This window comes from Salvia miltiorrhiza, chromosome 8, assembly GCF_028751815.1.
Source record: "Salvia miltiorrhiza cultivar Shanhuang (shh) chromosome 8, IMPLAD_Smil_shh, whole genome shotgun sequence".
Classification (NCBI taxonomy): domain Eukaryota; kingdom Viridiplantae; phylum Streptophyta; class Magnoliopsida; order Lamiales; family Lamiaceae; genus Salvia; species Salvia miltiorrhiza.
Genome location: NC_080394.1, coordinates 23,787,159 through 23,801,600, shown reverse-complemented (window position 1 = coordinate 23,801,600; position 14,442 = coordinate 23,787,159). Strand labels below are relative to the sequence as shown.

Here is a 14,442-nt window from a genome sequence, read left to right as displayed (position 1 = left end):
CTTCGGGTTTGAATTGGGGCGCGCGGGTTATGATGGTACAGTTGGTACAAATGTGTAAATTCGTGCCAATTCAGTCATTCATTAAGTACACTTGGCACAATTATGTTCATTTGTGCCAAATGTGACTAAAAATTGAATGATGGTACAATTGATACAAATGAGTAAATTCATGTCAATTGTGTCATTCATTAGGTACACTTGACACAATTATGCCCATTTATGCCAAGAGAAAGAGGGAGAGAGTGACAGAGGGAGAATCACGTGTACAGGTTGGGCTGGGTAGAGTAGGATCCGGGGGGGGGGGGGGGGGGTCAATAGTATTTTGGACCAAAATTTTAAAAAATGATCATAATTTATGTTTTTCATATGGGTGACCGAAAATTAAGTTTCATTGCTCGATATGGCTATATGAGTGCATGTTCTCATTTAAATTTCACCCAAATTGAATCAAACTTAGCGTTTATTGGCAATTTATTGACACAAACCAATTTGACGAGTCAACTAAACGACGCAATTTAATGTCTTAAATGATGCCATTCAATTTTCTTGGGGTCTTCTTTATTGTACTTTAGTAGCCTTGCACACTCATGAATCCACATATTCAACTTCATCTTCAACACTACCACTTGTGTTGCTTTTCAATCTGAACACCATATTAAGGTCATGTTTGGTATGTTGGAATTTAAGAATATAAATGGAGAATTTTATTTGATTGGCTAAAGGAAATTTGGAGAAGTTAATTGGAGAGATTTTGGAGTAAGTGCACTAGTGTATTAAGATGTGGACGTGTGTATTTGGAGAGAGAGTTTAACAATAGTAACCAATTTTCCTTTTTTCTTCACTACTACATTTAACTCCACAAGTGCATATATATAGTTGTCTAATGTCGGTTTACTAAACCGACCTTTCCTAAAAAATCTAGCCAAACCAACTTTGCTAGAATAATCTAGCTAACTAGACATTTAATATTAGATTCTAGAATTCTCTATATTTTATTTCATCTACTATCTAATATTTTATTTCTTTCTTTTAGTTTCTTGTTAATTCTAGAATACTCTACATAAATCAAGTTTATTATTTTTTCCAACACTCCCCCTTAAACTTGATTTATCATTCCGAGCAAACTTCTCAACTTGATAAAATCTTCGTACTTGAGCGGCTTTGTGAAGATGTCGACAACTTGATCTTGTGATTTCACATAATTCACTTGAACCTCCTTCTTTGCAATGCATTCTCTGATGTAGTGAAAGCGGGTGTCAATATGCTTGCTTCGATTATGAAACACCGGATTCTTTGAGAGCGCGATTGCCGACTTGTTATCCACACAAATAGTTGTTGGCTCCTTTTGTGGCCATCCAAGCTCTTCCAGTAAACTCCGTAGCCAAACTGCATGGCAAACACTGGATGTAGCAGCCACATATTCAGCTTCACACGTTGATAGCGTGACTATGGGTTGCTTCTTGGACATCCAGGTGAAAGCGGTGTCTCCCATAAAAAACACGAACCCGCTCGTACTCTTGCGGCCATCATTATCTCCAGCCCAATCGCTATCACTATAGCCAACAAGCTTATAATCATGAGTATTTGAATAGAATAGGCCGTAGTTGAGCGTACCTTTGAGGTAGCGAAGAATTCTCTTTGCCGCTTTAAAATGCGTAGTAGTTGGATTCTCCATATAGCGACTCACGAGTCATGTCGCATAAAGAATGTCCGGTCTTGTGCAAGTTAAGTACCGTAAGCTTCCAACCAAGCTCTTGAACAATGTCGGGTCCACCTTTTCTCCTCCATCATTCTTGGATAATTTTATCCCGCATTCCACTGGCGTGTTGATTGCTTTGCAGTCCTCCATCTTGAACTTCTTGAGAATTTCCTTGGCATATCCTTCTTGTGTGATGAAGATCCCATCTTCGAGTTGCTTGACTTCCACACCGAGATAGTACGCCATCAGCCCAATATCGGTCATCTCAAACTCCTTTGACATGGCCTTCTTGAACTCCTCAATCATCTTTAGATTATTTCCTGTGAAGATCAAATCATCTACATACAAGCACACAATTAATATATCATCTCCATTGACTTTAACGTAGAGGGCATGCTCGTGAGGGCATTTAGTGAAGCCATTCTCCTCCAAGTACTTATCGATCCTGCTATTCCATGCCCTTGGTGCTTGCTTTAGTTCGTATAGGGTCTTCTTCAACTTCAAGACTTTATCTTCTTGCCCTTTTACCTCGTAGCCCATTGGCTGCTTGATATAGACTTCTTTGTCTATATACCCATTCAAGAAGGCTGACTTGACATCCATTTGATAAATCTTCCATCTATTTTGGGCTGCAAGATAGAGTATTAGTCTGATAGTTTCTAAGCGAGCGACAGGAGCAAATACCTCATCATAATCGATTCCAGCTCTTTGACTATATCCTTTCACGACAAGCCTTGCTTTATATCTTTCCACTTCACCCTTGGAATTCTTCTTAACTTTATACACCCACTTGACTCCAATGGCCTTGTGCCCTTTTGGTAGTGTCACGAGCTCCCATGTATCATTCTTCTTTATGGCTTTGATCTCTTCATCCATCGCGACTCGCCAATTTTCACTATCTGCTGCTTCTTCAAAGCTAACAGGCTCACAATCAGCAAATAGGTAAAATAAGGTAAGATCTTCTAACCTTTCAGTATCCTCATATATCTCGCCCAAACTCCTTGCTCGTGGTGTGGCTCTTTCATTTAAGAAAGATGGTGGCGAGTCTTCAGTGACTGGTACTGGTGAAGCTGGTGGAGTCACTTGCTCTTGTTGGACTTCTCCAACTTGCTCTTCTGCTCTTTGTTCTTCTAACTGTGGGATGTAGGTGAAGTCACCGTTGGAGCTGAAATCCCAGACTCCTTCTTCGTCGAACTCCACGTCTCGACTTATCACTGTTTTCTTGGTATTTGGATTATATAACTTATAGCCTTTAGAGTTAGAGTCGTACCCGATAAAGATGAATGCTTCACTTTTATCATCGAGCTTCTTCCTTCTCTCATCTGGTACATGCACGTAGGCTTTGCTTCCAAATACCTTTAGGTGGGAAATTCCTGGCTTTCTCCCGCCCCAGGCTTCTTGTGGAGTCATTCCCCACACGCTCCTTGTTGGCGATCGGTTGGATAGGTACACCGCGCACGCCACTGCTTCGGCCCAAAACTCTTTAGGCAGATTCTTCGTCTTTAGCATGCTCCTCGCCATCTCCATGATTGTCCTATTTTTTCTTTCCACCACTCCATTTTGTTGGGGGGGATCTCGGAACTGTCAGGGGCCGCCGAATTCCATTTGCTTCTCAAAATTCTAGAAACTCCCTTGACGTAAATTCTCCGCCTCGATCGGACCTCAGGGCCTTGATTTGTCGTCCGCTCTCCTTCTCGACGGCAGCTTTGAATTTCTTGAATGCATCAAATACTTCTGACTTCTGCTTCAAGAAATATACCCACGTTTTTCTAGAAAAATCATCAATGAAGAGCAGAAAATAATTATTTTTACCGAGGGAGCTTGGATTTATCGGTCCACACACGTCAGCATGAATAAACTCCAGTGGTTTTTGAGCTCTTGAGCTTGACTCCTTTGGGAATGGCTTTCTGAACTGCTTCCCGAGTAGACAACCTTCGCAGAGTTGATCGGGATGTTTGATGGATGGTAGGCCTCTCACCATCTCTTTCTTTGATAGCAACTCCAAGCCGCCAAAATTTAAGTGTCCAAACCGTAGGTGCCATAACCAAGACGGATCTTTATAGCAAGCTTTCAAGCATTTGGCCACATCATTTCTAATATTTAATAGAAACATTCTATTTTTCGACATTGGCACCTTGGCAATAAGATTATTTTTTTCATCTCTTATTGAAAGGTTATAATCTCTCATGTGAATATCATAACCTTTCTCTAAGAGTTGTCCCAAACTCAAGATATTATTTTTCATATTGGGCACGTAATAAACATTGAAAATAAATTCATGACTTCCATTCTTCAAGCGGATTAAAATTTTTCCTTTTCCTTTAACTGGAATTTTAGATTCATCACCAAAGGAGACGTTGCCACTTACCGACTCATCGAGCTCCACAAACATATTTCTTTTCCCGCACATGTGATTGCTAGCACCAGTGTCGAGGTACCACGTGTCATCTTGTCTTCCAGCTTCTCCTTTATATGCCAGAAGCACACTACCAATATCTTGATTTGTACTTTCGGCGTAATTGGCCTTCTCTTCAATCCTTACTTTTTCACTTCTGCACTCGGAAGCATAGTGCCCAAATTTATGGCAATTATAACACTTTATCGAAGATTTATCATACCTCGACTGCGGGTTGCTCCTCCCCCGACCATTTGTAAACTCATTTCTTTCACTACTGTTGACGAAGCCTCCTCGTCCTCGTCCACGTCCACGACCTCTTCCTCGATCTTGACCTTGACCACGTCCTCTCCCGAATTGTCCATGGCCATTGCTCGGACCTTCTTATTTTTCTTTCGATCTTACTTGCAACTTTAAAAGTTGCTCTGAAATTTATTGCTTCTTCTTTTGCTTCTCCTCATATGCTTGCAGCGACCCCAACAAGAGATCGATCGTCATCTCCTCCAAATTTTTAGTTTCTTCGATCGTCACCACAATGTGCTCAAACTTTGAGGTTAGTGACCGCAATATTTTCTCCATAATTCTTACATCCTCCAATTTTTCACCATTTCTTTTCATTTGATTAGACACCGCCAAGACTCTTGAAAAATAATCCGAAATCGATTCGGACTCTTTCATATGTAAAGACTCAAACTCTCCTCTTAAGGTTTGAAGTCGTACCTTTTTTACTTGCTCCGCTCCTTTGCACGCGTTCTGGAGTTTCTCCCACGCTTCTTTGGCGGTGCTCGCGTTCGAGATTTTCTCGAAATCATCGTCCCCTAGCGCCTGATAAATGAGACAGAGAGCCTTCTTGTCTCTCTTTCTCGCGTCTCGCAATCTATCCTTTTGTTGTTGGGATAGTGCGGCCTCGTCCTGCGGCTCCTCGTAGCCATTCTCCACGATCTCCCAAACGTCGTGGGCTCCCAATAGCGCCTTCATCTTGATGCTCCAATTGTCGAAGTTGCTCTTGTTGAGCATGGGGACTTGAAACGATTGTAGGTTGGCCATTCCACAGGTAGGATTTTATGGCTCTGATACCACTTTGTTGGAATTTAAGAATATAAATGGAGAATTTTATTTGATTGGCTAAAGGAAATTTGGAGACGTTAATTGGAGAGATTTTGGAGTAAGTGCACTAGTGTATTAAGATGTGGACGTGTGTATTTGGAGAGAGAGTTTAACAATAGTAACCAATTTTCCTTTTTTCTTCACTACTACATTTAACTCCACAAGTGCATATATATAGTTGTCTAATGTAGGTTTACTAAACCGACCTTTCCTAAAAAATCTAGCCAAACCAACTTTGCTAGAATAATCTAGCTAACTAGACATTTAATATTAGATTCTAGAATTCTCTATATTTTATTTCATCTACTATCTAATATTTTATTTCTTTCTTTTAGTTTCTTGTTAATTCTAGAATACTCTACATAAATCAAGTTTATTATTTTTTTCAACATGGTAGGCCAGTTAAAGGCACATTGCATATGTATCATGGCTTATCCATCTGTTTGGTAGCCTAGATACTTAACAAGTCAGGCCCGAGTTTAGGGCTAGGGATGACAGTGGATTTTGAATTCGACCCAGATCCGTGGATCCAGATCCATTTTTTAGGGTTTGGATCTCATTTTTTGGACCCGACGGATTTGGATCTTGAAATTTTAGATCCGAATTCAACCCAGATCCGACCCGTGGATCCATTTTATTTAATATATATATATATATATATATATATATATATATATATATATATATATTTTATTAATATTATTAAATATATTAAAAATTAAAAGCAATACACTATGAAGACTTTTTTTTCTTACGAAATGTAATTTGGAAGACTTGTTATCATTCACTTGAGCATTGAGATTTGTTTATTTTGAATATTTAGTGACTTATTTTTCTATGTTAAGACTTTGTATTGCATGAATATGTTTTGTGCAATATTTTTTATGATGAAAATTAGATGTTGATTTTGTGAATTTTTTTAAATTTAATTTAAAAACAGTAGATCCATGGATTTGGACCTGTGGATTTGACGGATCTGGATTTGGATCCCAAATTTTCAGATCCGTCACGGATCTGAGTCCCATAAATTAAAACGGATTTGGATCTGATATCGATGAGATCCGGTCCAGATTCGGCTCATTGTCAGGCTCATCCCAAAATCCGTGTTCCACCCGAATCTCTGTCCGCCATTGTCAGTTACCTAATCCACATTGCTACAGATTAGATTTTTGGTTTACAAAATTACCCTCTAAATTCAATTGCAAAGCGTGAATTTTTTTGGCAGATCGCCCATTACTGCAGATTCAAATAGTCGGTTGTAGCTAGAAGAACTCAAGGCGATCTGACATTGAACAAGGTAATCCTTCAAATTATTCGATAATTTTTTTTAGCTAGCTAGATGTTGATCTCTCTTTTTCGAAACTAACATATTACGATATGAAAATGTATGTATTTTTATACAAATTACATCGAGTACTATAAGATTTAAATTTATGTCTTATGATGTAACTAGTATTTGAAGCTTTTGTTAATTAGAATGCGTTCATTTAGATGAATTTATCAGTTATCATAAGAACGCTCTGAATTTATTAGAATTTATCAGTTATCATAAGAGATGTTGGAACGTTCTTTTCATTTAGATGTTGGAGCTTGTATTTTTGTTTTATAATTTCACTTTTATGTTTGATTTGAGATCATTCATACATTACATGATTCACTTGTAGATGTATTAAGAACTTGCGTCTTCTTTTCTTAAATATGGTAATCGAGAGAAGCTAGGTTGAGAAAGAACAACATGATAGAAAATGTAGAGAGAATTGATAATGTCTCTGATATATTTCTTTAGATTACAATGCACCCTTTTATAGTGTAAGGGTGAATCAAATGTCAAACTACAATCTCTTAAGATCAAATACAATCTCTTAAAATCAAAAGCTAAAGATTTTATCGTTGAATTATTATTCATGATCTTTGAATAATAATCTTTGACTTATGCAAATGGTTATTTTCAACACTCCCCCTCAAGTTGAGTAATGGCATTTCCGATACTTAACTTGTCCAGAACTTCTCTGAAGACTTTTGTGTTTACAGCCTTAGTCAATATGTCAGCCAACTGTTCATCCGATCGTATGAAAGGAAGTTCAATGATCCCACTATCGAGCTTCTCTTTGATGAAATGCCGATCGATCTCCACGTGTTTGGTCCTGTCGTGTTGTACGGGATTTTCAGATATACTAATCGCAGCTTTATTGTCACAGAAGAGCCGACTTCCCCTTCTTGGAGGAAAGCCAATCTCTGTGAGCAATCTCCGAAGCCACAGGATTTCAGTTATCCCACTTTTTACTCCTCTGAATTCTGCCTCTGCACTTGATAGGGCCACTACTTTCTGTTTTTTGCTTCTCCATGTGACCAAATTTCCTCCAACGAAGGTAAAATATCCGGCGGTAGATTTCCTATCATTTGGGTTACTGGCCCAATCTGCGTCTGTAAACCCGTCAACTTCCAAATCTTCCTTTTTTTCAAGCAAAATCCCATAATCAGTGGTTCCTTTCAGATACCGGACAATTCTCAAAGCTGCCTCCATATGCTCCTTCTGGGGTTTGTGCATAAACTGACTTACTATTCCAACTGCATATGTGATGTCGGGCCGTGTATGGGAGAGATAGATGAGTTTCCCAACAAGGCGCTGGTATTTTCCTTGATCTGTTAAGTCAGCTCCCTCAACAATTGTTAATCCATGATTTATCACAATCGGTGTTTCTGCAGGTTTACACTCGAGTAGCCCAGTTTCTGCAAGTAAGTCAAGGACATACTTTCTTTGTCTCAGGAAGATTCCCTTTTCCGACCTTAAAATCTCAATTCCAAGGAAGTACTTCAGAGATCCAAGGTCTTTCATTTCAAATTCCAGGAACAAGTTTTTCTTCAGGTTTACTATCTCTTCAACATCGTCTCCTGTGATAATCATGTCATCAACATAAATGATTAAACATGTTACCTTTCCTTCTCTTCGTTTCACGAATAATGTATGATCAGAGTTACTCTGTTTATAGCCATTTTTTGCCATAGCTAAACAGAATCTCCCGAACCATACTCTGGGCGATTGCTTCAATCCATAGAGTGTCTTCTTTAGCCTGCACACTTGACCTGCATCGAACTCTTCGGAATAACCTGGGGGAACTTCCATATATATCTCTGCATTGTCATCCAATTCTCCATGTAGGAAGGCATTAGTTACATCCAACTGATGCAAAGGCCAATCCTTGCATGCTGCTACTGAGAGAAGTGTTCTTACTGTGTTCATCTTGGCCACTGGTGAGAATGTTTCTTCATAGTCTATCCCGTAGGTCTGAGTGTATCCTTTTGCAACCAACCTAGCTTTGTACCTCTCGATTGAACCATCTGCTCGCCTTTTGATTGAAAAAACCCATCTGCATCCCACTGGCCTCTTTCCTTCTGGCAGCACACATCTTTCCCATGTCCCATTCTTAATTAGTGCATCCATTTCCTTCTTCATGGCATCCCTCCAATGTTTATGTCTCCTTGCCTCTTCTACTGTCTGGGGTACATCCTCCTCTTCATAAAGAGCTGCTTCAAAGGCCCGTGCCATCTCTGTGAGTTGTCCTTGGGCAAGGTTGGCAATCGAGTACCTAGTCTTCCGTCCCTGCCAGTCTGGAGAGTATCGCTTTGGTGGTTTTCCCCTTGTACTTCGGGGAGGCAATGTGTACTGATCTGTGGCACCTGCTAACTCAGTACGTTCATCATCTTCATCCGTATCCCTTCCGATTTATGTGTCAGTGTCTTCATCCCTCTGTTCCTCAATGTTAGTATTAACTTGAGAACTATTGAGATTACTTACCTCAGGATTTGAAGATGGGGTTGATAGTGGGGTCGACTCGCTGGACATCTCGAACTGAACCTGTGTTGTAGATGTCTCGGCGGGTGTGCTAACCTTCTCTGTTGGACCAACGTCTGGCACAGAACCTGGCAATGACACTGAGCTAGTTTGAGACGGATGAGAAGGTAGGGAATGAAGGGTTGTTTGGACAGTGGATGGCGTATGGAGCCAACTTAGGGAGTCGACAATCTCCTTTTTCTCCCCCTGACTCCCATGTTGGTGGAAAAAATATTCTGTTTCAACGAAGTCACAGTTTAAGGTAGTGTATAGGTGATTAGCTACAGGATCATAACATCTATACCCCTTCTGATTTTTGCCATACCCCAGGAAAACACACTTAACAGCATTTGGTGAGAACTTTGTACGATTTTGTTTAGGGATATGAACATAAACGGTGCATCCAAAAATTCTGGGTTCCAGCGTGAGGGATGAGGGTATTTCAGAGTGAGTAGCTAGGAACTCAAGGGGTGGTTTAAAGTTTAGGATATGAGTTGGCAGTCGATTCAAGAGGTAAACAGAGGTAGCTACGGCTTCGGGCCAGTAAGATTTAGGGACTTGGGAGTCGATGATAAGGGCTCTAGTCATCTCTAAAATGATCCTATTTTTCCGTTCAGCTACCCCATTCTGTTCAGGTGTGTAAGGACATGTTGTTTGGTGGACAAGGCCTTTTTCAGTGAAGAAGTTTTGCATCTTGGAATTTACATACTCCCCCCCATTATCAGATCTAAGGATTTGAATATTTTTCTTGTATTGTGTTTGTACTAGATTATAGAAGTGGGTGAACTTTTCAAAAACTTCACTTTTGGATTTTAAGAAATATACCCACGTCATTCTAGAACAATCGTCAACAAATAGCAAAAAATATCTAAACCCATTATCACTAGTAACCGGAGCTGGACCCCAAACATCAGAGTGAAGTAAAGAGAAAACTGACTTCACACGCGTATTATTAAGTTTAAAAGAGTGACGATGGCTCTTAGCCAGAAAACATGTCTCACAGTTCAAAGGGTGTGAAGTAATAAGGTTTGGATAAATTAACCGTAAATATCCTATGGATGGATGTCCTAACCGCCTATGCCAAAGCCAAGTTTGTTCATCTGCCAGTCCTTGAGTTAGCATCGCAGCACCCTGTTGAGCCATCCTATCCACATAGTAGAGTCCTCGATATTCAGTGCCACGCCCAACTATCTTCCCCGTCCTCGTATCCTGTAAAATGCAGAAGCCAGGCTGCATTAGTAAGTTACAGTGTAATTCTCTCGTTACGTGGCTAACAGACACCAATTTGTGGGATAAAGACGGGATATATAAGCAGTTTGGAAGACATAATTCAGAGGATAATTTAATAGTTCCAGCTCCTTCTACATATGCTAAATTTCCACTAGCAGTTTTAACATATTTTTTCTGGGTAGGAAAAATTTCCATAAAATCCGAGGCATCAAAGGACATAGTATCTGTGGCTCCACAATCAAAAATCCAATGGTAGTCTTTATCTGGTGTTCCAGAATTAGAGGAAGATAATGTTAAGGCCTGAACAAAATAAGAGTTGTGAATGAGTGAGGGGTTTAAAAGGTATAACCCCTCATTACCTTCCCCTTCGTGAACCCTAGCCGCCAGGGCACCTCCTCTCTCCTCGTTAATGCGCGTCTGTGGCGGTGGTGGTCCGACGTTGCCTGCCGGAGTTCCGGCGTTGGCGGCTCGTGTATCACCGCCTGACCACGCCCCGCTAGTCGTTGCAGCAGACACGATTGACGTCGGTCTTGTGCCGTTGACCGCCACCGTCGCTTGTCCATTCGGACTCCACGGTTGATTCCGATTTTTGGACGCAGCTCTTGATTTCTTCATTTCATCCCACCATTCGGGAAATCCGATGAGTAAGAAACATCCCTCCTTGGTATGTTTTTTACCTCCACAGTGTGTGCAAACGAGTTTGCTCTTGTCGATTTCCCCTTTCCTGTTGTTCCAGGTTTGATTTCCTTGCTGTGGTCGATTGGAGAGCGGTGGTGGTCGGCTGTGGTTGACCGCGGCGAATCCGGACCCGATTCCTACGGTCGGCGATTCAGAGGATTTGAGGATATCCTCGTTTGTGGCCTGCCTTCGTACCAGTCCGTAGGCTCTTCGAACAGTTGGTAATGGATCCTTGTCCATAATCTCCCTCTTGATATTAGCATATTTGTCATCCAATGCACTTAGAAATTGATAGAGGCGATGGCGCTCCTCCCTCTTCTGATATCCCTCTATGTCTGTCGGACTCGGATCTCTGGTATCAATCGAGATCCATAAGTCCTGCATTTTGATCCACAACCCTTCTAGTGTCATAGATTCTTGTTTGATTGTCATGGCTTGTCGGTGCAGATCATAGATTTGGAATGGATCAGATCCACTTCCATAAGTGATCGCCAATCCTTCCCATAGATCAGCGGCGGTTGCGTACTGTGATACCTCATTCACAAGTCCGGTTTCGATATTGTTGATCACCCAATTGAAAACGCAGTTATCCCATTGCTCCCATCTCGTGTAGCTGGGATCGTCAATTGCGGGTGGTTTTGAAACTCCATTAATGTGAGATGTCAAACCTTTTCCCGCAATTGCCCGTTTCATGAGGTTAACCCATAATGGGTAATTCTCCCCATTGAGTTTCGCCTTGATGGAAATCTCTCCAAAAGATTCAAGTTGGTCGTGGTTTGGTGGTTTATGGGCCGATGAATCTGGAATTCTGAGGCTTTGTTTGAGGAATTCTGCAAATTGTGCAGCAAATTCCATCGGAAAATTTGGTGGGGTGTGGCTAGTTTTTTCTGTGTCTGAAGTTTCTTGTTCTGACATGGTTTGGTTTGATGTTGAGCAAATTTGTAGGGGAGGAAAAAATATACAGTGCTGAACAATAACTTGAACAATAATTTGAACAGCAACTGCCACGTCACAGTAACTTGAACAGTAATTTGAACAGTAACTGCCACGTCACCTTGAACAGTACTGCCACGTCGCTTTGAACAGTAACTGCCACGTCACCTCGAACAGTAACTTGAACAGTAATTTGAGAAAGAACAACATGATAGAAAATGTAGAGAGAATTGATAATGTCTCTGATATATTTCTTTAGATTACAATGCACCATTTTATAGTGTAAGGGTGAATCAAATGTCAAACTACAATCTCTTAAAATCAAAAGCTAAAGATTTTATCGTTGAATTATTATTCATGATCTTTGAATAATAATCTTTGACTTATGCAAATGGTTATTTTCAACATCTTTGAGTATGAAAATTGCCTTGTTCAATATTGTGGAGATTGTCGCCCGAGCGCGGCAAGGTCGGCGCTGGCGAGAAATACGAGTGACTTATTTATTTATTTTAAAAAATAAATAACGAATAAAAAATTACGAGCTTATTTTTTCAATTTCAGCTATTAAATAACACGATTAATCGATAAGGTAAGTTATTATGTGACTCTTCCTGCACACATCCTACACTTGTGTCCCACGATGCCGCACACACTGCGTTTCTTTGGTGCCCGACGTCTAACTACTAAATGGCTAAGTCCGAATGGATTGTAGATGATGGTGTTGCCCTCTCACCACCCCCACGTCTACAGGATTGCCTTGGTCGACTAGCCTGTCTTGTCACAATCGGTGGTAAGACTATCCCTTGTGCCACGTGATCTGGTAAATTTTAATTCTCCCGAGAATGAAGATGATTAATAGAGTCGGAGTAGGTATCAACTAAGAAACTCCTAAATATTTCCACCGGCAAAAAGAGAGAGAGAGAGAGAGAGAGAGAAACATACCTAATTGCTTGCTGCAATTGCATGAGAACATGGTAGATCGTTCAAATTGAAAGTCCGACATTCACATGTTTATTCTTGGAGGTCAACTTTCAGTGTTCTTTCGCCAGCTCGCACTTTCAGCGGGTCTTGCGGTAACCGCCGCCGACAGGGACATTGCAGAGGGAGCCGTCCTTGGTCCAGTAGCGGCGGCAGCCCTTGCAGAACTAGCGAGGCTGGGAGACGTTGTAGTTGTTGTAGTAGCAGAATTTGGTGTCGGAGGAGAGACATCGAGGGCAGCTTGGAGCTGCTTCAATTGCTGAGTAGGCTTCCATTTTAGGGTTTTTCAGCTTCCCATCTTTAGCAATGGGGACTTGATTTGGGGGAATTGATGATCAAGAAATGGGCCTGTTTTTTTGTTTTCTTACTTACTTACGAAATATATGCCGCCGCCGTTTCTAACAATCGGTGAGACCATCTCAGATCTGGAGATTTCGCGACACGCGCCAGTCTAGAAAGGAGTAGCTCCCTCGCTCTGGAAAATGGCGCAGCCTCCAATGGTGGTTCGCCGCTGCCCCTGCTTTAGAAACCGACGAGGACGACACCTCGTCCACACCATCGCCGCCGTCGATGCTCCAAAACAAAAATTGTCGTGAATAGCCCCTCACTCAACACAATAGTAAGCTTGGATTTAGTGAGGCGGCTTAGGGCGAGTCTAGAGATAAGTAAAAGTGAAAGGGGTTTTTTTGCATAAATTGAATGAAGGGGAGGAAATTTCTTAGTCAGGTGTCAGTTAGATGATTAATTTTGTCAACTAAGTTTTAATTTTGACAAGTCAGCATCAATTTTATCATATATAAAAATGGGTCAAAAATTAAATAAATTTAAAATCTATGTATTTATAACTAGATTTTAAAATTCATGTTAAATACTAGTATAAAAAAGTGAATAAAGTTGGTGTATTTATACACCAATTATCCAATTTTAAATAACTTCCTTTTTCCTTTGAGAGCTGGCCCATCGATCGCGATTCGCCCATGAGAAATTGTAGGGTGTAAATGTAATTTTTGCAGCTACTTTTCAATTTGTTTTGGGGGATCAATTCGTGACTTTTAGAGAGGTCGTGGCAGCCTACTTTTCAACCAATTTCTTTTCATTTTTTGATTAGCCGATACCAATATTTGGCCAATTTATATTTTGGTTAATTGTTTTTAAAATTATGAACTTTTTTATGGTACTTTTTTTTTCCTATGAATTTTGATTTGTAATACTAATAATATAAACTTTTTCCATAGTTTGTTTCTACCATAAATTATACTCTCATCATTTGACCTAATTCTTTTTTGCATGATTATTTAAGAATAAGTGTTATGATTCACTTATTTGTGTAGATTATTCACCTTTATTTTTTATTTTTATTTTTATAAAAAATTAATAATAAAACAGATCGAAAAAAATTGTAACACTAAGTTTATAAACAGCTTAGCCAAACATTCACTAATTATAATATACTCCATCCGTCTCACAAAAATATGAACATTTGAAAGTGGTGCGGGTTTTAAAAATGTTAGATAAAAATATATTGTGAGTGAGAATGAGTCACATTTTATGAAAAGTAGAGATAAAAAATAAAGGGATTGTGGTGGGATA

General features: G+C 40.1%; 1 protein-coding gene and 1 long non-coding RNA gene across 2 annotated transcripts; both read right to left on the bottom strand.

Annotated features, from left to right (window-relative positions):
- Positions 1-1,071: 1,071 nt before the first annotated feature.
- On the bottom strand, positions 1,072-2,104 carry LOC131002004 (secreted RxLR effector protein 161-like). Its single transcript, XM_057928676.1, has one exon. It carries the CDS (start codon positions 1,673-1,675, stop codon positions 1,097-1,099), a length of 579 nt encoding a protein of 192 aa, XP_057784659.1. The 5' UTR covers positions 1,676-2,104; the 3' UTR covers positions 1,072-1,096.
- Positions 2,105-12,377: 10,273 nt separating this feature from the next.
- Positions 12,378-14,084, bottom strand: LOC131002003 (uncharacterized). The gene is made up of 2 exons (XR_009094100.1): positions 12,817-14,084; positions 12,378-12,691 (listed from the first exon to the last, which is right to left on the bottom strand). It is a non-coding gene; the product is annotated as an uncharacterized LOC131002003 (long non-coding RNA).
- Positions 14,085-14,442: the final 358 nt, after the last annotated feature.